Source organism: Diabrotica undecimpunctata, chromosome 3 (genome assembly GCF_040954645.1).
Source record: "Diabrotica undecimpunctata isolate CICGRU chromosome 3, icDiaUnde3, whole genome shotgun sequence".
Taxonomy (NCBI): Eukaryota; Metazoa; Arthropoda; class Insecta; order Coleoptera; family Chrysomelidae; genus Diabrotica; species Diabrotica undecimpunctata.
Window position 1 is genome coordinate 98,001,120 of NC_092805.1, and position 25,798 is coordinate 98,026,917.

The 25,798-nt window shown below is 31.5% G+C and overlaps 1 protein-coding gene across 42 annotated transcripts in view; it reads right to left on the reverse strand.

Moving 5' to 3' along the window:
* Positions 1–25,798, reverse strand: part of lola (longitudinals lacking) — a 604,955-nt gene that overhangs the window by 467,126 nt on the left and 112,031 nt on the right. Inside the window, exon 5 of one of the 42 annotated variants that reach the window (XM_072526356.1) lies at positions 18,530–18,777. The exons of the other annotated variants lie outside the window; for them this stretch is intronic. Coding sequence (XP_072382457.1) covers positions 18,545–18,777 — 233 coding nt within the window. The 3' untranslated portion in view covers positions 18,530–18,544. Of the gene's footprint in view, positions 1–18,529; positions 18,778–25,798 lie in introns of those variants that run through there. 42 annotated transcript variants of the gene reach the window in all.

Sequence of the window (25,798 nt, forward strand, 5' to 3'; positions counted from 1 at the left end):
AATATAGTAAACGCAATTGAAAAGTTCTACGCCGATCTGTATCGTTCCAGAAACGATCCCCTTAACTAGTCAAAGCAGAACTTGAAAAGGCAGATAACAAATGTCAACTCAGAAGTGATGTCCGAAATAAGCCACGAAGAAATAGAAAGAGCAGTAAAAGAAATAAAAAGGAATAAAGCTCCTGGAAGCGATGGAATCCTAGTAGAAGGAAAGCGGAAAAGAAGCCATCATATATCTAAAAATACTATTTAATAAATGTCTATTCGAAGGCAACATACCCGAACAATGGAATACTGTTAAAACAATACTAATACACAAAAAGGGAGACACCACAGACCTGAAAAATTATCGACCAATTTCACTTCTTTCACAACTTTACAAAACCTTTACAAAAATTATAACAAACAGGTTGACAATTAAATTTGACGGATATCAACCAGTAGAACAAGCCGGATTTAGAAAAGGGTACAGCACCTGTGACCATCTATATACTTTGTAAATCCTAATAGAAAAGACTAACGAATACAATCTCCCATTATGTCTGGCTTTTATAGATTATGAAAAAGCTTTTGATAGCGTAGAACTGTGGCAATAGAAGAAACATTAGTCAACAACCAGATCGACTCCAGGTACAGAATATTAATACATAATATTTACGAACTAGCTGAAATGATAGTGACGTTGGGTAATGGAAATCGAAACAAGACCAGTAAAAATCAACCGAGGCGTAAGACAAGGAGACACAATATCTCCAAAATTATTTACAGCTCCTCTAGAAGATATCTTTAAGTTAATAGACTGGGAAAATAAGGGAATCCCTATTAAATGAAGATACTTGAACCATCTTAGGTACGCAGATGATGTAGTACTAATAGCCGACACGTGGAATGCACTGAATACGATTATTGAGGAGCTACACACAGAATCCCTAAAAAAAGGATTGAAAATGAATTTCAGCAAAACTAAACTAATGTCAAACAAAAATGACAAACCTATAATAAACATCCAAGATACAGAGATAGAACACGTAGAAGAATATACATATCTGGGTAAAAATGTCAAGGTAAGCAAAGAAAATCAGACTACCAAAATAAGCAGACGTGTAAAAATGGGATGGACAGCATTAGGAAGACTCTCATACGTACTTAAAAATAAAAATATACCTCAAAGACTGCGAACCAAAGTGTTTAATTCCTGTATCCTACCTGTACTTATATATGGAGCTCAAACCTGGACATTCGCTAAAATAAACATGGAGAAGATCAGAAAAACTCAGAGAGCTATGGAACGACCGACGCTGGGTATCTCACTCAAAGACCATAAAACCAATTAAGACATTCCTAATAGAACAAAAAAATAAAAGATTCTGTAAAGTAAAACAGAAGATGATCTAAGTCTGGATCGCCACAAAAGAAATGATATTAAAAAGTTGGCAATTTAATTTGATTCGATCCACGTTTAACACATAATACAATTGCTGAGACTGTAAGAATTTAACGAATGTTTAATAAAAATTATGCGTACCAGATCATGTAGTCTAGTGAAAATGTTCTTGACCCAGCTATGTGATTTTAGTTACTTTTATTACGAGTTTAAGGAACAAATATTTTAAACAGCTGACGTGGTCAATTAAACAGTAATAATAATATAAAATTCAGGAAAAAAATACTACTAACCCTAATCCCTAACAAATCTGCCAAATCCCAAAAACTGGAGTTTATATTAAAGTGGGTGTTAATAACTCTGATAAATCTGGGCCAAATATAGTTTCTCTTGAATATATAACTGACAAAAAAACTTTTTGATAGATTGTCAGAATTGTCCTTTTTTTCGATCTAATTCATGCAATTATATGCATTCATATACTGTCATCCAGTTAATCATGTCTTATTCTTCTATCTAACTACGTTGGTGAAGCGATATTCAGCTGTTTAATTAAACATTTTAAGAAAAGTGTGATACCAACGCAGAACCCATGAAAGTGTGTTCCCAATACCTAGGATATACTAAAGGGGAAACAAATACTTACCTACACGTCTCATAAATGAAAAGAAATTGGACACGCATGGATACACATTCACTTCTAAAAACGGTACTAATCTGAGATCCACTTTGCGATATGGACCAATCCTGACTGATAAAAAGGACAACTAAAGAATAAGTATTAGTAGTCCAAACATCGATCTTTCTTTTTTATTGATATATTATTTTAAAAGTACCTGCCGTGAGTGCTCTCATTCCTTCATCTTTGTTTTCTCCAGATGTTTTTTCCATTTGGCCTATATTTGATTTTCTTAATGTAAATAGTAATTACAATTGTAATAATTGTAGTTACATTACCAACATTATAGTATACATAAATAAATTTTTCAGTTGATAACTATATTTTCGCAATGGGTTCCAAAAACACAAATTAAAAAATTTGGTATTCCACTTATGTGTAGTTATTCCTATAAAATGTTAACAAAAAAAGTATAAACAGATTTACAATAATGGTAATTACAGCTATATTTGTATATGTATTTTTTATTTGTATCGAAGCATTTAGTTTTCTTCTTAGTTTAGTTTTATCGGAATGGCCAACATAGTCATCTTAATAGATTCAGAAACCTCCAGATACATAATTCGTTAAAGAACAAAGAGATATGTTTAAGATTGGTAGACCTGTCAGATTTTTGCGGTAAATCTTATCAAAAATAGATAATTTCTTAACTTAAAGGGATCATCTGAAGGTATCAAATATTAAATAACCAATCCTTTCTTTCAGAGAGGGTTAGTTTTCGTGGTCTTTATTTTTTAATGGTTTATTGTGTTCAAGATTTATAGCCCATGGTGCAGAATTATTTCTACAACTGCGACGGCGTGACCTTCTGTCGTTTCCGTCACTCTCTAGAAATAATTATAAAAGACAGCAGTACTAACAAGGAATAATGTTAGTAAGATTCAGAATAAATGAATGAAGATAAAGTTATAGGATCAAAGGAAAAATGACATGTATCAAAAGCTACTTATTACAATACTAAACACAGTAGCAAACGGAATCATGTTGACCTGAAACAACTGAAACTTAAAATCTTCAAATTCAACCTAGATGAAAATGGAAGAACACTTCATCATAATAGATAGATCTTCGTTTAAAAGTAAATGTGGATAAGTAATTGTAAGCATGAAATAAGTAAGATTTTATAAAATTCTTATAGTGTTTATTTAAAAAATAGCTTAAATAGTATATATTAATATAATGTGATAAAAGAATACAAAATATATCAGTCTTTTAAAAGCCTGAATACTTGTAGCAAAATAGTGCTATGAAGTCAATTCATTAAAGGCACAAGACATTTATCTTTGGCTAACAATACATAAAATGAATTCTACAATTATCAACTATTCTTTTTGGCCTGCTAATTCCGTGGCACATTATGTATGAAAAAACTAAATCATCAGAGAGTTGCAAAATCATTATAACTGTCAAAATTTATCAACTAACTGAGCTGCAACATAGGTGGAAGAGGTTTCTAGGAAGCTTCCAATATTATTTCTGGTTATTATGTATCATAAACAAAAAACTGAACAAGAAAATAGTACTTTCTTGAGTATTGATATGTATAAACTAAATGGTAACGAAAACTTAAACCAAATCCGCTAAATAAACTTATGCAACGGACTTAGTAGGCAAAATGTATACTTATATGAGAAATAGAGTTTTTGGCACCGATTTAGATAAAAACGAATATTTTCAACTGACATTTCAATAACAAGATTATTTGGAATAATAGTAATAAGTTAAAATTGAAAATTTTTTCCAAGACATATTTTATCGTGTAGATTAAACTGAAGATACTAAAAATAAAAATAGTTTTTCTCCTTACAATCCTTTTATCCGAATTAATAATAGTAGTTTTTGGCTTCTTTAAACAAAATCAATATTCAGAATATACTGAAATTGAGTTTATTTTGGAGGGAATATAATGTTCAGCATTTGTTCTTCTTAAGCTTAGATTTATTATGTGTAATAAGTTTCTTTAATTTCAAACAACTATCAACATTTGAAATGTTTAAAATGTAAAACTTGCAAAAATTGTGTCCATGTTATAAAATTAACAAACTTGCAAAAAATGTTTATTGTTTTATTGTTACATGACTTTATCTTAGTTTGCCCATTTTCTAATATACATGTCTGAAACGCATTTCTACAGAACCAACCATAACAGGGTGAATACACAAAATATTGCTAGATATGAAGTGGTTGATAATTTTATATATCTGAGTAATGTCGCCAATAGCGAAGGGAAGCGTGAACACTATCAACAATGAATTAGACGGATCGAGGACATTGACATATTTAAATAGGCAGAACAGCAATGTTCAGCATTATCAAAATATGGAAAAACAGTAATATAACAAAAAAAACCTAAGACTAATCTCGTTCAAAAATTGTTTTTCCAAAAATCAATTTTGCCTGCAAAACTAAAATTAAAGCATTTGAGATATTGAAGTTTTTGGGAGGAATGCTTTGAATACATTGGACAGCAAGAAGGAATTGTTGAACCTTGTTTTGTAATATCACTCGTGTCGAAAATGTGGGGGGCCCAAACCAGATAGGGTGACACAGTGGAGACACTACTGGGCACAAATTTGGAGTGCAGTACGAGCAACCCAGAATAAAGAAAGATGAAGAAGCAGCATCAAATGAGAAATACATAATTACGTTTAAGCAGATCGACATTTATAAAAACATTAGCTAGGAGGTACAGACAAAAAGAACATATTTTTTACAAATTTAAAATTTTATACTTCTTATTTTTACACTTATTCTTATTCCTCGCTGAAGGCTACAAAAAAAAAATCAAAAGATCTCAATAGCCTGTTCCATCTATTCAAAAACCTAGCGGTGGATGGGCAGGAACTGGCACCGAAAATGTCTCATTCAATTTAAGCTCTTTATCAAATGGGCTTACTACTTACGAGTGTTAATATTATAGAAATTGATTCTCTAATAAAAGAAATAAATACTAGGAAAAGCCCTGGATGTGATCTAATAACCGGTAAAACTGTACAAGAACTACCTGTTATAGCCATAAAAGCACTCCAGCAAATAATCAACGCAGCATTGAGATTAAACTACTTAAACTACTTTCCCTATCCCTGGAAAATTGGTCAAATAATAATAAAACTGAAACCTGGTAAAAACAAAAAAACTAAACTCGTCTAGGCGAATAAGTCTGCAGCCAATTCTGTCTAAACTATTAAAAAAAGTTAAACTTAGCAACGAATGGAGAAAATCTATGAAAGAAAACTTTTACCTGGCCATTAATTTGGTTTCCGAAACAAATACGGCACTGTGGAACAGACTCATCGTTGAAAAAATCAGCAATGACCTAGAAGGCAAATTAGTGCAGCTTTCCTAGACATAAGTAAGGCATTTAATAAAGTATGGCATGACGCCTTACTTTACAAAATAAAACAGAATACCATACTCCTTCTATGTAATGATAAAATCTTATCTGGATATACGAAACCTCTACGTCAAAACAAACGCAACCCTCTCCGAGTTTGTTCCTGATCTCCGCAGTAGTACCACAAGGAAGCATACTGACGTTAACCCTGTACTTGCTATTTACTGCCCATCTACCTTCAACCAAATGCTATGCTGATGACACTATTATTATAGCATAACATACCAATCATGAAGGTGCCTCTCGATGCTTAAAAATCTTATTTTTGATTTTTGAAAGGTGAGTACTCACTCGAATAGTCCTACAAGAATTTTAAAAATAGAATTTTAAAAAGTTTATCTAATTTATAAATTAAGTAAACTGATAGTCATTAGGAACACTTATTGTCATTGTAGACAAATTGTGTAAAAAAACAAATTTTAAAAATTAAGTAGATCACAAACATAGATACGTATTGAATGTTTAGATTTATATAAAAATGCTGAATATAACCATAGAAGATAGTACCCTCTACAATTTAAATTTCATAATCAATATACTCGCAGAGTATAACTAAAAATTGATATTATCCGTTGAAATCAAATCTAGTAGCGAATCTAAATAAAGTAATTGCTTACATATATACCATGCGGTCCATATGTATGGAATAAATTCATTTTTAGCGTTATTATGTACTATGTGATAAAAACCTGAAACAGGTTGATTTTTATTCTTGAATTGACAATTTACAGTATGAAAATATTATACCCCTCCAGCACCCCCTATGAATTATAAGAACTCCTTCGAAAATTTAAAATAACAAAGGGAGTCATATGGCACCTTGTTAGAAAGGAATTTTTGGCCTCTGTTCAGCAATATAAAGTTTTTTAAGTTTGGTGCAATCATAACTGAGAAAATTGATTTTTACAATGTAAAATTTTGATGTCTCTATCATAAAACTTTAGGTTGAATGAAGATAATAATGTCACATAATATTTAGAATGTATTTCTTAATGTACTTTAAAATTAAATTTAATGTTCAAAATGACCACCATTCACTTCTTGACAATAAACGAGGCGCTTTTGGAATTCTCTAACTTCTAAATTAGCAATACTGTTTGGTCTATTAAAATATGCTTTAGATTTTAAATAACTTCATAAGAAGTAATCGAGAGGAGTCAAATCGGGGGATCCAGCCGGCCATTAGATCATTCCACATCTTCCAATCCACTTATTGGGAAAAACTTTAAATAATTTCTAACTATACGTGCAAAATGCGGTGGAGTTCCGTCTTGAGTTCGTAATGTAGGCACTACAAATTTAATCAAAAAATCTAGATAAACCTCACTATCAACTGGGCCCTGAAAAAAAAATAAGGAGCAATAATTTTATTGTTAATGATACCAGCCCAAACGTTAACTTTTTTAGGATATTGCGTCTGAGTCTCACACAACCAGTGAGGATTTTCTCTGGTCCAATATCTACAGTTTTGTTTGTTAACCGTTCCATTTAAATGAAACGCTTCATCAGAAAAAAACTATTTTGTTTATGAACTTCAAATCTGCGTTCATTCTGTCCATCATCATTTCACAGAATTCTTGCCTTCTATCAGGATCATCTACAGTTAACTCCTGAACCAACTGAACTTTGTAAGTCTTTATGCAAAACTCTCAAAATAGATGGTTTACTTACATCATTCTTGAATGCGGCATGTTTTCGAGTTTTCTTACGCGGATTTTCCTCAATCTCTAGAAGGACATCTAACTTTTTTTCATCAGTAAATTTAACATTTCTATCTGGTTTTTCAATATTTTTTACATGTCCAGTATAACAAAACTTTTTTTCAATTTTGCTAACTGTAGATTGCGAAACTTGTTGACCAGAGTATTTATTATTAAACATTTCACAAATCTCCTTTTGAGTCCTTGTTTTATTACCACAACCAATCATAATTAAAATGTCTATTCTTTGAGTCTCGGACAAATAAACCATAATTAAATTTAATTCGCGCACAAATATTATACTGATGTCTTTTAGTAACTTTAAATACCTAAATGACAGCAGCCTACTAGATTCATAACAATTGTTTATTTGGCTTTTTGACTAATATGTTATTATCTTCAAAGTTTTTTCCCTAATGTTTAGCAGAACAGATACGAAAATACCTGATTACTTCTAAAGTATATTTTAATAGAACAGGCAATATTGCTGATTTAAAAGTTAGGATAACGGAAGAAATTAACAAAATAACCCCCGAGGTCATACAAAATGTTGTACGAGAATTCCAAAATCGCCTCGGTTATTGTCAAGAAGTAAATAATGGTGGTCAAGTTGAACATTTAATTTAATTGTAAAAATCAATTTTTTCAGTCATGATTCAACATGCTCAAAAAACTTTATATTGCTGAACAGAGGAATAAAATCCCTTTGTAACAAAGTGCCATACTACCCCCCTTGTTACTTAAAATTTTCGAGGGGGTGCTTATAATTCAAAGGAGGTGCTGTAGGGGCTTATTATTTTTATATTGTAAATTGTCAATTTAAGAATAAAAATCAACCTGTTTCAAGTTTTTTTCACGTAGTACAAATTTACATAATAACACTAAAAATAAATTTATTCCATACATACGGATCGCATGGTATATACACCACCCAACGTTATACACGTAGGATTTGCGTGTTTATATCCAAATCCGTTCTTCTGTTCTAACAAGAACAGATTAACTATTTTCTTTGTATTCTTAAATGTTTTATATTCTTGAATCTCGCTTTTCTTTCTGTTAAGTTCACATATTTTTTTTTTATTAGAATGGTTTTATTTGAAAACATTTGGGTTTTCAACAATTCTCTCGGTTGGTTCATTCTTTCAATTGGTAATCAGTACATAGATTTTTAAGCAAGGTATAGTGACTTAGAGATTCATTTAAAAAAAAATGTACTATTCTCTAACTACTAATTCGAAAAAGGAGTATGTATACTTATGGCACTGACTCTACTCATCATTGAATTGTCACATACTTCAAAAATTCACAAATATTTCTAGTGACGCATATTCCTGAGTTAATTATTAATATTACTGAAATTAAATTTAATGTATGGCAAAGTCTAATGTTTCGATTAGTTAGTCGTTACAATGAAACCAAAAATGTTGCGGGATGAGTAAGGCCGTTACATTATTCTATATGCTCGAAGAGTGCCACTCGACATCTGTAAACCAATTTTTTTTTATTAAAAAATCCTTTATAAAAGTTACATTTATTTAAAAGAACTCTTTCGGACTAAGTGATATAACGTTTCCCGAATAAATATTCCATCTTTAGTGCTGTTACTAGGTATACATGTTTAAAGTCACTAAACATATGGAAAGACCCTTTAAATGATTTAATTGGTATTATATTACATGGTTACTATGGCCTCAAAACGGACCTTAGGTAGCAACCTTAGAACCGTTTAGAGACTTAAGAAAACCATTTAAAGACTAAGTCTCCAGACCAGAAATCCTCTTTGGGAGATTGCGTTGTCATAAAGTGAATATACTTAAAATTTTAACAACCTACAAAAATTACAGTAACCGAATACCAATTAAATAACATTTATAAAAGGTTTTCACCCATATATTTAGTGGCTTCAAACATGTATACCTAGTAGCAGCATTGAAGATGGAATAGTTATTCCGAAACGTTCTGTGATTTAGGCCGAAAGGGTTCGTTTAAATAAATATACCTCTTATAAAGGATTTCTTAATATATGATATACAGCCGACTACAGGAAATTAAATTTTTCCTTGTGAATCTGTAAAATAAGGAACAGCCGGTTTTTTTAATACGACACAAACTGCAATTTAAATAGAAACTTTATGTCGAAAGGTTTCTGTGGTCATGAGGTTCTTTGAAGAAAGGTTCCGTTAACCACATAGTACAAATACAAAACTAGAGCTCCACAACATTGAAATTGGCGTGAAGAATGGAAATTTGTATTCTTCATGGACAAGTCTCGTTTTGGATGTTTTTGACTGTCATCAGTCAAAAGGGATCATCGACGTATCCAGTTATCCAGGAAATTTATGTTCTGTTAAAATGTGAGATCATATTATTCGTTAAGAATAGGAATGTGATCAGTGGAATTTATAGTCATAGATTTATGGTAACACAAAGTCACCAATAATTTTATTCTAAATTTCCACGCTATCTTTCACTCTTCCCCTTCCTTGGTAATAATGCAATTCAATTAAATTTGTAGTTACAATCCAGGTCTCCTGATCTCGATTGTATTGAGCATGCTTTGGACTTACATACTTGGATATTGGATACACACAAATCACACTCCGAAACTCTTTAGGAGTTAAGGTAACTAATGCCTTAACTTTGTTTGCAAATAAGCCAAGATGTGCTAAATAATTTAGTAGAAAACTTGTTAAAATGTTATCAAGACAATTATTAAAGCTGTAAAGGAGTATCTACTTAAGAGAGTTACTTATTTTCAAAAACAATGTTTGATATTTAAAACGAATCTAATGTTACTCGAAATTTTGACACTTAAATTTTTTGTTATTTTTTAAGAAACTTCTGAGTTTGGTATTATATATTATAGTTTTGAGATAAAATAGATATACTGGGACTTTTAGTAAAGACATTACTTGTTCTATATTATCTATGTCAATGTGTCTGTTATTTCTTTGATTTCTCCATATGGTTTAATTTTTTCATTTTTCCGCCAACAAATTCTTGGTTGTTCACTGTTTCTGTCCTTTTGTTAGTACTTTCTGTTTAAATTGGTCTAATTCGTCCGATCGTCTGTGTAACTAGCAATGCCTTCATTATAATTCGTCAAAATATAAATAATTTAAATATAAATTTTTCCATGGAACAAACTGTCAAATAATCCTTCAATCGTCCTAATTTTCTATAATAACTCCTACATAGTCTGTTGTTTCAAAACCGGTAAAAACTCCTTATTTCAACTTGCAGTAACTGTGTTAAAGTTATGAAATTAATTTTCTTAATTGCGGCAGATCTTAACAAGCTCAAATGCCTATTCAATGTTATGTTATAAAAACTTACTTATTACTGTTTAAAATCAAAAACGGGGTCACTGGCAACATTTGTGAATTAAAACTATAAGGAAATTTACTTATAAACTCACTAATACTAAAAAAGTAGAACATAAAATTAAATTAAGAATACGATTACAACAACTTTGGTAATTAATAATAAGTAATGTGTGAGATCACATCTTCCATTTTTAAGTATCTAATAGATAAATATGGCATTATTCATAAAAGTGATCTAAAGAGTATAAAAATATAAATAATTTGCAGTCTTATGAGTATAAACATTTTTAATACTGATATACTTTATAGAGTAAATAGAAAATAAGCTGATATCGTACGTATACCCATATGAATATTGTTATTATATTGTCTTATAGCATTGTAACAATAGCGTAATACTGAAATTCAAAAAAAAGCAAAATTTGAGATAGTAAATAGGTATTTAATCGAGTAGTAATATTACTATCTATACTGAAATATAAACGCAAAAAATTCTAGCTACTGACAGATTCGATCAAATTCTAAAATTGTTTTGTAACATTTCTAAAATTTCGGCTGTAACTACAGCAGACATTATCAAAGGCAATGGGGCAGCAACATAACCTGTTGGATTCAGTTTATACCCTTCCTGTGCCTCCACAGATATGGTCTTCTACAGTCCCAATTGGTTCTTGAACTTTCGCTGCGCCTTGAGTGAGGTTTTGCAGTTCATAGCATTGCTATGAAATACAAAACCTGTAAATATTTTGATTTACCAATGTTTTGTTATTCCAACCTCAACTGGGACAAAACGATTATACTCCAAAAGATACTAAGAGATCTATAAGTTTCGAAAAAGTAAGCTTCTGTTGCTCAGTGATGGTCTTCCTAAAGTATCTAAGGTATTTCTATGCTTCGTGTGCCTCCACAGATGTCCGTTGGTCGCAATTGATCCTGGAACTTTCATTGCTCCTTGTGTGAGGTGTTGCAGTTCATAGCATCGCTATGAAATACAAAACCTGTACATATTATGATTTTCCAATGTTTTGTTGCCGATGATACAGTACTGATTGCTGGCAGTGAAGAAGAACTACAAATTCTGTTAAGCAAAGTAGTGCGAGAAGGAGAACTATACGGCCTTAACGTGAATATAAAAAAAAAACCAAAACAATGGTAATTTCAAAAAAACACACATCAGTTATAAACCTACTAGTCAACAATAATCTAGTTCTTAAAGATGCGACAGTTACTCACTACCCGTAATCTTGATTTGTCCCTACGATACCGCATGATAAAGTGTTTTGTATATAGTGTACTATTACACGGCGTGGAAGCTTGGACTCGTTACGACGTTTAGAGAGCTTTGAGATGTGGGTATTTCGTCGTATACTGAAAATTCCATGGACCGACCGCGTTAGAAAGGAAGAAGTTTTAAGGCGTATGAATAGAGAACGTGAGGTCACAGAAATTGTCAAGAAGCGTAAAACGTCTTATCTTGGACACATATTTAGACACGACAGGTATAACTTGGAACAAAGATTGGACAGGATTAGACTTTCAAAGTTTAATAAGAAAAGCCCAAAATAGGGAAGACTTTGCAGAGGTCATCGCCAACCTTCGCTAAGAAGACGACACCTAAAGAAGAAGAATGTTTTGTTATTCCAACCACAACTGGGGCAGAACGATTATGCTCCAAGAAATACTAAGCGATCTATACATCTCAGAAACTCCAAAAAAATAACCTTCTGTTGCTCACCGATGTTCTTCCTAAAGTATATACGGTATTTATATCCTTCGTGTGCCTCCATCGATCAGTCAGTTGGTCCCAATTGGTACTGGAACTTTCGGAACGCCAGGGAAGAGGTTTTTTAGTTTATAGCGTTTTTATGAAATCCAAAACTCTTACATTTTTATTTTTCCAATGTTTTGCATTTCCAACCATAACTGGAACAAAACGATTATGCTCCAAGAAACACAAAGAGATCTATATTTAAAACAACAATCGGTGGCACTATCTACCAACATAGAGAACTGAAAGGTTAAGCTTTCTTACCAAACATTAAAAACAGGTGATTAGTAGAATGTTTACACTACTATCCACAGATGTTGAGAAATAGTCCCAGTGCTAGGAAATACAAAACCTCTCACCAAACGCACCGAAAATTCCAATACTTATAGCAGATAAATAGCGCAGATACTTCAAAAACATCATCAGTAACTGACACGAAGTTATGGCCGCTACCGCATCGCGTGTGACAATGTCCGCAGCCGTTGAAGAGGAAACGTTAGGACCAGACTAGAACGTATAAACGCCGAAAATGGTAGACTATTTTAAGATAGTCAAAATTTTATGATCAAACTGAACTGCAATTATTATGGACCTGCAAATAAAAAATAACATTTTCATATTCATAAACAAAAATTTTGTCACAATTCAGGCATATCAGTGAAATATAATTTTGCGATAGCTTCTTTAAATGGAAATTACAAATATATATATATATATATATATATATATATATATATATATATATATATATATATATATATATATATATACATATATACAAACTCTGCTTAACTTAATGCCCAATTCTAAAATGCATTTGTTAAACTATTATTATCTATTATTTTATCAGAAACCGCTCAGGTTTTAAATCTTATTTTACTGAATGTCTATTGATCATATGCCTGGAAAGATGATACTTCCTTCTGAACAAATTGAAACAAATTTCGCACTTAAATTTCGGCTCAACGCCAATACATTCTCCCTTCTGGTGTCGATAAAGGTGTCTTTTATTTTTGTACGTTTTGTGACAGACATCACATTCGTGACGATTTTCAGTGTTCACAATACTTGCATTTTTGCTAATGTTGGTATTATTCATATTCCACACAAGTGAAGGCACTATATTATAGTAATCTTGCATTAATTGGAAAGGCAGCAGAGGGTTTTCTCTCGAATTCCTAAGAATATTCTTCACGCAACCTAAAATTAAGAATTCATAAGATTTTTTATGACTGCATTAACAAAACATATTGCTTCATTTAATTCTATCTACAAATGCGACACTTACCATGCACAGAGTAGCAACATAATGTTTAAAACTGTTTAAGATGAAAATCTGTAGCTAATAATGAACGAAATACTTTACTATGCAACATTTTCTACAAATATTTCATGCTGAAATGGCACTCTATGAAGTGATTTATAATAGTACTGATACTAATAGATTCTTTCAATACTAAGATAATATGATCTTTTCAATGTTGATTATATTACTAATATTAGATATTAAAATAATTACACAATTAAATAATACACACAGAATATAGATAGAAGCAGAGTATAAACATAGAAGATACCTGGTAATCAAAATATAATGAAAATTAAATTAATTAATATATGTTATTTTTGTGGTTTTCCAGGTTTGACTCCGCGTTGCATAGTTTTGGTTTTAAGAAAAACTATTGTTTTTTGACGACGTTTCGGCAAGGTAACACGCCATTGTCATGTCAGATTAGTTGTGCATCTTCCTGATGTTCGAGGAGGACATCAGAAAATATATAATTACAAGATTGGAAATAATTTACTTGACGTTTTGACTTCCATTCCAGTAAAAATCCAGTCTTGTATGGTCAAAATTATAGTTAGTTTGCATTTTATAATAATTAGTAGGTAAAGAAAAATGCCAACAGAATCTAGTTTCGAATCCTATTAAAATTACATTTTTATTCTTCTACACCTAAAAAGTTAAAATTTTAAAAATAAAATGATATAACGAAGTATCTAAGTACCTGACAAAGAATTAAGCGGGAAACAACTTACTCAACAATAACCTGATCCACACTTGCAATTTACACCGTGGATATAATGCAGTTCGACGATATCTGGCGGGTATTTTGGCACAACTAGCTGTCAGCTGATTATAGAGGCAAATCATCAAATATAGGTTAAGTGTTACCGTCAAGGCCATAAACCATTGCCGTACGGATGTTGTTGAAACTAACAATGTTTTTTTTTATAAAAAATTACGAGTAACACATTAATTTGTTTAGTTTAAATATACTTTAAAAAAAGACCCCATGAAATTAAAAATTCTTATAATAATAATACGAAAATAGAAAGCTCGAATTTTGTAAAAGTTCATTTTGTAAAAAACATTCATAGAATACTTTGTGTCATTAGGAGATAATCCTTTATTAATGACTTTGAGAAATTAGACAAATCATCTTTGGGGTACTTGCCTACCTGCCGACCGAGTTTTTGTATTTTAGCCTTGGTTTAGAACCTTCAGCCACGTAATTACATACATCGTTTCAATTTGTTGGAGCTAAACTTAAAAACAGCGCGTATTCTATGAGAGAGAAAACTAACCTGTTAAATGTAGTGTCTATGTAGTAGTAGTAGAAGTAGTAAATGTATGACAGGTGTTGGTGAAAGAACCATTAATGGATTTTTAAGTGAAAGAAAACAAGGAAACAGTACCTACTGAATTAAAAAAAAAAACGAAGGAAAACAACCAATGAAAATTAATGACTTTCATACAAACGTCCTTTGAAGAAAAGTTCATTCGTTCTATTTAAAAAAGCTGATTCCTACTTTGGCTACAATATTAAAGGCAATAACAGATAATAATTTTCCTCACTTTGACCGCGATAAGTTATATAAATGAAAATCATACCGTTTCAAAAACATGGGTAGAGAGAAATAAAGTTCTCACAATCCTTTTTAAAAGGATATTCTACTGGTTTAAATGCTGCCGCAGAAAACGGTCAAAGATTATTAATCACGCACATTGGTAGCGAACATGGTTTTTGTGGAGCATGATTTATTTCAGTTCGTTTCAAAATCCACTAAATATTACCACGAAGAAAGGAACTCCGATGTTTTTAAGGATAACTTTCTTCAGGTATTGAATTTTCTACCGAATAATGCTGTAGTTGTTTTCGATAAAGCCAGCTATCACTCAAAATTAGTGGAACAGTTACCAACGGTCTCGTGAAAAAAAAAAGTAGATGTAATTGACTGACTCCAACGCAAAACAATACCGTATGATCAGACTATGTTTAAAACGGAATTATTACGAATTGCAAGGCAACATAAATCGTACTATAAAAGATGTCATTGACGGAATGGCCAAAAAAAAAGGAATAACTATTATAGGTCAACCTCTATTTCTGTTAGCTTGTATTCGGGGTCTCCATTCTAAAATTCTTTTTGTCCACCGGTCATCAACTGATCTTGCTACATGACCTGCCCAGTTCCACTTTAGTGTTGTTATCCTTTCAATAACGTCTGCTACTCCTGATATTTTGCGTATAGTAGCATTGGGTATTCTATCACGTAGAGAAATCCCAACATTATTCTCTCCATTGCCCTTTCTGCAACTTGTAGTTTACTCACTGTTGTTTTTGTGAGTTTTAGGGTTTCTGCGCCGTAGGTCATCACTGGCAAATTACATTGATTAAATACTTTTCTTTTTAGACACATTGGAATCTTAGAACTAAAAATATCCTTCATCTTTCCAAATGCAGCCCAAGCGAGGTTTATTCTTCTTTTCAGCTCGATTGTTTGGTTGTCTCGACTTATTCTGATCTCATGGCCCAAGTATTTATATGAGTCAAATGGCTCAATATCTGTTTTCTACTGAGATGTTTTTGTTGTGGACTAAATTTGTCATAAATTGTGTTATTGAAAAATTTATTTTAAGACCAACTCTTTTTGTGGCAGTATGGAGTTCTTGGAGCATTATCTGTGCCTGATCAAAGCTATCTGCAATAAGAACGATATCATCTGCAAATTTAAGGTTATTTAAAAATTTTCCATCTACATTGATGCCCCTTTCGTTCCAATCTATTGTTTTACAAGCGTATTCTAGCAAAGTTGTAAATAATTTAGGAGACATGTTGTCTCCTTGCCGAACGCCTCTTTCAATACGAAAGGTCCCAGTATCTTCATTAAGTCTTACACAGGCTGTAGCATGCTGATAGATGTGTCTGATGAGGGATATGTATCGGTGATATATTCTACATTGTTTTACTTGGAGCATTTCACTTTGATTGACCGTATCAAATTCTTTTTCAAAGTCGACAAAGACAAGTATCAGGGGTCTATTATATTCAATGGTTTTTTCAATCAACGCCTCAAAATGGTTTGCAAATGATCATTTGTTAGTGAAGTGGCCAGACAAAATACAACTTTTAAATTGGAGGATGTCAAAAAACTTTTACTAAATTCCATAACAAAAGTAACGAAAAATAACTGAACAAATGCCGTAAACCACGTAAAAACAGAGAAATCAAGATTGTGAACTGTTAATAATAACATTGAATAAGTTTCTCGATCTATTATCATTCCAATCGAACCAGACAATGAATTTGGCACAGAAGAAGAGGAAGAGATGGAAATCCATAGTTTATAAGTAAATCAGTAAAATCCACAACGAAAATAATTCCTGCAGCTGGCTGTATACCACATATCACAAAAAGAGGTTAATCTTTGTAAATGGGTATATTTTATAAAAACCCTTAAAAGGGCTACATTAAAAACACGAACGTTTTCGGAACAACAGTTCCATCATCAGGTTAAAAATACCTAAAATAAGTATAAACCATTTAATTAAAGCAAACGTGGTTTAAAATTTTGACTAAGGTTAAAAAAGCAAAATGGTTATACTTACAGGTTACCATGCCTGAGCCACCAAAATATTAGGGTAAAAACCCTTTAAAATATATAATGTTACCAAAGATTGTACATGATGTTGTTAATATTATTTAATGTTTAATGTTTTAATTAAATTTTACTTCAGGTAACATACACCCAAGCTTTAAGTGAGTTCCAGTGTCCGGAGAGTAAACCTCTTCAAACGGAGTAAACCAGTCAGTCAGTTTTTTTTAATCAGTAAGTTTTTAATGTATACCCATTGCTTAAATATTAGATATCCATGCGATGTATCCGCTTTAACGATAATTTTATACAACATTTAAATCTATGCCTTTTTGATTCTCCAACACTGACCCATGATTTTCGTACCTGTTAGATATATAATCCATGGGTTGGTTTTGTTATTTATATGTGAACAGGGTGGACGTTTTGAAAAATAATATCTAAAACTACATTTTAACAGGGGACGATATTATTTTGAGTAATACTTTGACCACTTTACTTGCTGTTTGCTTAACTAATAACAATTTGCTCTTGCCTATCTTCAGAAGAAAGTTTAATGCTTTCTATGATGGACAAAAAAGAAAACACGTATTTTGTGAAATGATTGCACGCATTGAAATCGGTACACTTATTCTGGTTTTTCTTTATTGTGAGGTGTGATACTCTGATTGCTAAAATAAAAGGACGAACGAAAGAATCAAAATTTAATATTGAATCTAATTGTTGAATATCGTTGACGACTAAATATGTAAGTGTAAGCTCTCACATAGATAATCAATTGTGGCATATTCTTCGATTTTGTAAGTGAACGGTTCCCGAGATAATAGAAATAACTACCTAGGCCACTAGTCTAAAAATTATCATGCATGGAACGTAATATTTCTTTACGAAGTCTTTATGACGACCCTAGAGTCTAGAAAATGTGATAATCACTTTGATACCTTTTTTTATATTGATTTATTAATCATTCTAGTATTCATAACCACAAGACAAATAACGAATTTAAGGTATGTATGGTTATTTTGAAGATTATAAGGTCCCTTTACACATCCTGACAAGGTTGCCAAGTAATGTTGAGTTGCAGGAGTTATAGCTGAAGTGGTACGATCTTCATTTAATGTCTTATTAGATTTTGTCAGTCCAGGGATAGCTCTTCCAAGACTAAAATTACAAGGCGGTAGCCTTAAGTCACCCCTATCTTAGGCTATCGCCTTGTAATGTTGTAGTAGAGAAGATGAAAAAAATTGAATGCAAGATATGTTAAAAAATATTTATTATAATTTTATTTTTTATTCGGTACTTAACGTTTATAATTTGTTTTAATTTGTAATATTTAGTACATTTTTGTCAATCATCCTTCTAAAATTATATCACCCGTAGATTGATAACGAATCACAGTTATTAAGTAATCTAAGTTTGTATATCGTGGTTATGCTCAAGAAATCCGTTAGATATAAAAGTGACTTCGAAATCTGTAGTCAACTTTGCTTTACAGCCAGTCCCTACAGAACACCTCCATCTGCGGTAACCTTTTCTGGCCATTAAGCACTGCTTGAACTTTATTCCGTTTACCCTTAACATCAAAAAACCTCTCTGACTGAGCAACTTCTCAACTTTAAACAAGTGAATAGGTCCAGAGATTTCTAAAAAAAAGTCTGTGTCAAATAAACAAAGAAGAAACTTAGAATGAAGTAAAAAATTCTTTTTGTAAAATGGTATAAAATTTTATATTAAAATTTTTAAAAATTATCCGAAAGGGATTTATAAATTTTTTATCTTTTAAAAACGTGTATATAGTAGTTGCCACATACAGTAATACAACCAATGTTAGTTACTAAAATTATGATATTTAAGGGTCATCTAAGAGACCTCATTATGTGGTTTGTTTCAACTATACCTCTCTATAGACTGTTTTCACTGATAATGATCTCATAGAATCGAAAACGTTCTTAAAATAATCTTATTATAAATCAATTTTGGACAATTTTTAAAAATTTTAATAATAAAATTGTATACCATTTTACAAACAGAAGTTTTTACTTCATTGTAAGTTTTTTTAGACTATGGTATACATCCAACCACTGTGAATTTCCCTTTTAAATTTCACATAAAGAAGAATACGTTTATAAATTTATATATATATATATATATATATATATATATATATATATATATATATATATATATATATATATATATATATATATATATATATATATATATATATATATATATATATATATATATATATATATATATATATATATATATATATATAATGTTCCGAAAGGTTTCCGCGGTTAGTACAATTAAACCAACAATTTTCCAACTCAATTTTTTTGTCCAGCGTCATGCCAAGATTGCTTTTTTACTATCGATTGTTTTCATGGCATATAGACATGTTTCTTTTGCATATCCTTGTTGCTTCGTGTATTACTGTACAGCAAAGAGTTCTAAGCAGCAAAGCTTAAATATGTAATTTTATATTCGACTATTGTTATTACTATTCTGATATAATGGTACATTTTTTTCGCCTGTAGTCACTGGTTTATAGGGCGTGGAAGTTATTTCTTCCTGACGTTTCGTCTGGAATGAATGATATTTTTGTGATCTGATAAATTTCCTAAACCCGAAGATCCCAATACCGTGGAAATAAGAAACAACAAACATATTGTATATTTAGTTGTTTTAGTAGAGCAAAAACGAAAAGGAAAACTTAGACCATTATATTACATTGTATAAACACAGACTATTTTGAATTGATATCTACTGTTCAGCTTCAGAATACGATATGCCACTATAGATGATATACTTTAGATGTTTTTTATCTTGTTCGCGTGGTTTTTATGGACAAAGAAACCGATGCCTCCAACTGATGTAGTTTCAGGGCTAATCTGTTAGAATATATGCCCTGATTTCAGTGTTTCAAAGTTTCATCTCTCTTTCTAACTTCGCTGACACCTATGACATCCCATTTAATTTTATTTCAGTTTCCATTTCTGTGAATTTTTTCTCGGATAGTAGACTTCTGGCATTGTATGTACTAACGTAAAGAGTTATGGGGTTTTTGGGTTTCCGTATAGTCAGTTTTTTGACATCCCCAGAATCCTTGGGACAGGCTGATAAATCAGTGTGAGATTTTGGACGTATCCTACTCACCTGGTTTTAAGGGGAATATTGACATTAAAACACCACGCCTGTCAGACGGGTTGGTGAGAATAATTTAGTGAGTGTAAATAATTTACACAACAGTTCAAATTAATCACCACTCAAACCAAAGACAGCAGTGACAAAAACCCTAACGTGATATCCAATTATGTGAACATGAAAATGAGGGAGAAACGACAAGGAAACTTAAATATCGAAACATCTAGAAAAAGTGGTCAAAAGTAGTGACAGAACGGATATATCCGAATATGGAACACCAAGAAAACTAAAAAGTATAAATTTTTACTATGTACTACAACCAATCAACCAACCAATCTTCAAACCAACCAAGGCGATAGATACAATAAATACAAGGCGATAGAGATACATCGGCCACAAATTCAAGAGAACAATTGTCCACTCCAATAATTAATCTTCCTATTAGAACAACAATGTAGTATAAATACTCATTTGGATGAACACAAGTGGAACTTCTCCTTGGTTAATCCAAAATGGTCACTCCAAAAGACCAGATATTGACCTCTGATGCTTGAAATATAAGATATTCTCGCAGACGCACTGAAAATTTTAATACCCATTCGGACAAACGACAGAACACGAGCGGAACACATAATTGAAGGAAAGTTACGACCGGTTGATACATTAATTTGGTATCCAGTATATACACAATATTCGCCAATTGGAAGAAGAAGCACAAGTCATCGGCGGTATCGATGGAATGATAATATTCCACTAAAGTAGGAAGTGACGTCGAAGAAAAAAAATTGCCTATATAAAACTAGAAGAACAAGAAGTGTATACTAATATTAAGGACAAATATCACCAAATCATTTTAAATACGTTAAGAAAACATCAGTAACACTAACGCGAATTTTTTTGGTCTTCCTTTGGGGTCATTTTTAAATATATTAATTGAAAATAAAAATAAATAAAGAAGTCCAATTTTACTTTTAAATAAATATTATGCATATACTTGATGACAAGTTTTTCTATATACCTATAATTTCTGTTCATTCAAACGCAAAGAAATTCGAAAACTACAGATACATACGCAACAATAAGCCTTTGGGCCATCTTTTGAAATGGTTCCTAAAATAAAACACACAAGAATATTAGATAGAATTAAGTACAAGCTAATGAACATACTAGAATCAAATGGATTAGATAGTAATGACCTACGAATAATCAACAATACATATTATATGAACAATTTGCAACATTCAGGGTATCACATGGATCAATTGACAGAAGCGATAGATACAAAGGGAGGAATAGGGCAGCTATCAACATAATGAACGTGGCTCTAGCAGATTTAGACGAAGGAATGCGGTTATTCAGTCTGACTGAACAACAGACGTTACACGGACAATCCGTTACCTTAGTATCTTAGTAGATCTACCGCAGATAGTCTAGATGCAATGCAGACACTTATTACAAGCATATCAGAGGAAAGCCGAACATTTGGTTTAGATTTTAATATTAAAAGAACTAAATATATGATAATCAGTAAAAATAAAATTAAACCTGGATAACTGTTAGTCAAGCAACAACCAATTAGAACGGGTCACCAATTACTGCTATCTGGGCACAAATTTGAATGATCAGTGGGAACACTAGACGGAGATAATTCATGAAAATGAAAAAGGTTTTCAGTAGTCACGATCTACAACTCCCAATTAAGGACCACTTGCTGAGATGTTGTGGTTTCTTCGTTCTTTTGTACCAAGTGGAATAAAAATATCATGGGAAATAACATATTGGCAACAGACAATTAGTAATAAAAATATTGGTGCAGTAATCGTCAAACAAACACATATCTTTCTACCTCTTGAATTTGGATGTCGATACAAAGTGTGAAGACATATCAGCCTTAGATTCAAATTGGAGGGACATAACATTAATCTACAAAACTTACTTCAAACTAGCAAAATCGCAGTAACCTAATAAATGATGCCGCAATATCGCTCTGATGGTATATGATCAGATGATGGTGGATTCGTAATTGTGGTCTTAATTTATACTGGAGATTTTATTATTAATAGTTCATGATAATTATTTTTTATTGGTATTCTTTATTTTGATATTTTAATGATAATGATAATTGTTAAAAGTTTTGTTCACTTAAGTCTAAATACACCACTCCAACTGTTCTCCGCAAATAACAGAACAACAATTTTTGCAATATTTTCCAGGTTCCAGTTGTTAATAAATAAAAGAGACCTTAAAACATTACATGTTTAGGTCTTAATTAAATATTTTTGATGTTGCTGCTTATTATTTTGTCATCAAAAACTCGAAAGATATTAAATCGTTTCTATAATTGTGTTGTTAAACCATTATTAATAGTACCATTTTACAATTTACTCTGTTTTGATACTAGCTGTCTATTTTTAAATCTTTATACAAGAAATCTCATTAAACATATCGTTTAGAGGCACGGCGAATAAAAAACGAGACAAGAGCAAATTATTCGCGATCGAAATGACAAATGATGAAATTTAGAAAAATCATCTAGTACGATATAGACACGTACAAAGTATGGAAAAAAAGAGAACGGCCATATATTACGTGGATAAGGATTCTTCACGTCACATAGGTTAAAAGATACAGACTGTTGAAACAGCAAGCATGAAGCCGGTTCTATATGCATGCCATAAATGAAGGACATCATCATCATTCTCAGCGTCTTCTATCGATTATGGTGCAGCCTCCCTTACATAGCCGTTCTTCATTTCTGCCCACGATTGTCTAATATTCGCTTCTCTGTGCCATGTTGTACCGGCTTCTTTCCTTATGTCATAGTCCCATGTTAAATTTGGACGTCTTCTTGGTCTCTTGTCACCTCTTGGATACCACAGTGTAGTTCTAGTGGACCATCTATTGTCAGTTCTGCTCGCTAAATGTCACGCCCACTGCCATTTTTAAGATTTAAATCTGTGGATTACATCAGTGACTTTGGTTTTCTGTCTGATCCATTCTATTTTTTTTTTCAATCTCTCTTTGTTATACCTAGCATGCATTGCTCCATTGACCTTTGAATGACTTTAAGTTTCACTATTATCTCTTTCTTTAGTGTTGAAGTTTCGCAGCCGTATGTCATGATTGGTAGTATACACTGAACGAATGCTTTTTTTGGCATCTTCGATTTGAATATAACTGCATTTCTACCAAAAGATGCCCAAGCCAGTTTCATTCTTCTGTTGATTTCTGGGAGTAAGGAGCCAGATGTATGTATTAATTGTCCCAGGTATACATACTCGTCTATTCTTTTAATTGCAGTGTTATTTATTATTACGTATTGGACATCCACTAGATCGTTGTACATGGATTATGTTTTTTTCAACTTCATTTTTAGGCCAACTTCATTTCTAGCGGTATTTAGGTAGCATATCTTGGGAAGCATCGAATGCATTTGTTAATCTATTGTTGTTGAGCTTTGTGAATATCTTGTATATTATTAGTAGTAGACTTATAGATCTGTAGTTTTTGATATCCTGTTTGCTAACTTTCTTATGAATTAGAATTATGTTTGCTGTATTCCAGTGGCCTGGTATGCATCTTGATCTTAGGCAGTTCGTAAATATGCCTGCTAAGATTTTCTAGGTTTTTTTTGCCAGCGTATTTAAGCAGTTCCACTGTTACGCCATCTATTCTAGTTTAATGTTTTACAACTTTTCATTTTTGTAAGTGTCGATTCTATTTCTTTCGAAAGGACTTCTGGTGCATCTTGGTTGGTGATTGCTTCTTTAAGTGTTTCAGGGGCTTTGTATAGTTTGCTGTAGAATTTAGTCACGAGTTGTATTATTTTATTTCTATCTGCAATTCTGGTGTTTTCGTTTGTTAGAGCAACGATTTGCTTCTTCCCAATGATTAATGATTTTCTTGTTTTTTATAGTTTTTCGATTGCATTTTCTACCAGTCTTTCATTGTATTTTCTTATGCCCTCCTTTATATTTTTCCTTATTGCCTTACAAAGTTCTGTGTATTCCATTCTCTGTATTTTGCTACTTACTTTCATCTTCCTTCTTTGTTTTAGCTTTATTTTGGTTTTATCAAACAGTTTGCTATGTTCATTTTGTTGTTACGGACCTCCGATTTCTTTGGTCATATAATTTTTTATCAATTATCCTTTGGTAGTGATCTGAGTTTTCTTTTAGATTGTTAATATTTATACTGGTTACATCGTTACTGGTTATATATTATAATATACATAATATATATGTCCAGCAACAGATTACTATTACATTAAACTTTGTTAACTACCTGAAAAGAAGGCATTTAAGAATCAGTTTAGTTGTAGGGAGAGTATTTTAATTCATGGACTCTTAACATATGTATGTACTCTTAACATATGTAACATATGTTTAAGGCTCATATTTTGCCATTAATAACCAATGTCTATTAACGGAATATTTATTATGCTAAAGAAAAACGATTTTTTTTAATACTATTAATTTATTATATATTTAAAAAAGTTTAACAATCTATTCTAATATAAAAAATTAGTATATTTGATATGTCGTAACAGTCATGTAAAAGCTCTTATAAAAAATTGTAACAATTTTTTTAAAATATACGTACGGGATAAATGTATATCTTATAAATAAATACATTATAAAATCTATAACACTTCCATTTTTATTTGTAAAAAGGACGGTAAACACAGGTTATTTATAGGTCCTTATAAAACCTACTATAACAACAACAAGAAAAGTGTAATTATCTACTACACAATCAGGCTTAGAGAAATTAGTAAAAATTGCTCGAACTTTTTTAATAGGTATTGCAAATATGTGCTTAATTTACTTTTACCTAGAATTATTGTAATCCTTTGGAAAAAAGAATGTTCGAATTTTTAATATTATAAAATCATCACATTCGTTTAAATACGCGGACAAACCAAAATTATAGCAGAACTTCAAAGACAAAGAATTATATAAGTATAATTGTACACTGGCCAAACCAAAACAGAGTACTAGGTATCCGACATAATACAACTGGATGAATGTAAAAAGAGTCCAGACTATTTGCAGACAACAAAGAAATCTGAGATGTGCACAGCTCGTCTTTTTACTTGTTGCTATTTTTCTTGTACGTGTATAAATTATCAGCCTTTTTTTATACAACTTTTAACATATTTTTATTTTTACTGATATATTGGTTTGATACATAAAGGAATGCATCACAAAAGTCGAAAATAAATCAATCGCGAAGAAAAAGAAGTTTAGAAGGAAAACCGATTCAAGAATTTGGACAGAAGGAATAGAGCATGCAATAAAATAAAGAATAACGCCTACTTGAGTACTCTTCACAACAATACACAAGAGGATAGATTAAATTATGTAGAAAAATGTAATAAACAAAAAAAATATTGTCAGAAAAGAACATCGGGAGTCTTGGAATAGATTTAGCACCAATACTGAAAACGACATACACGGAAGACAAAATGCTTACAAAATAATGCGGCAACTTAATAAACAAGAAAAGGACACTGCA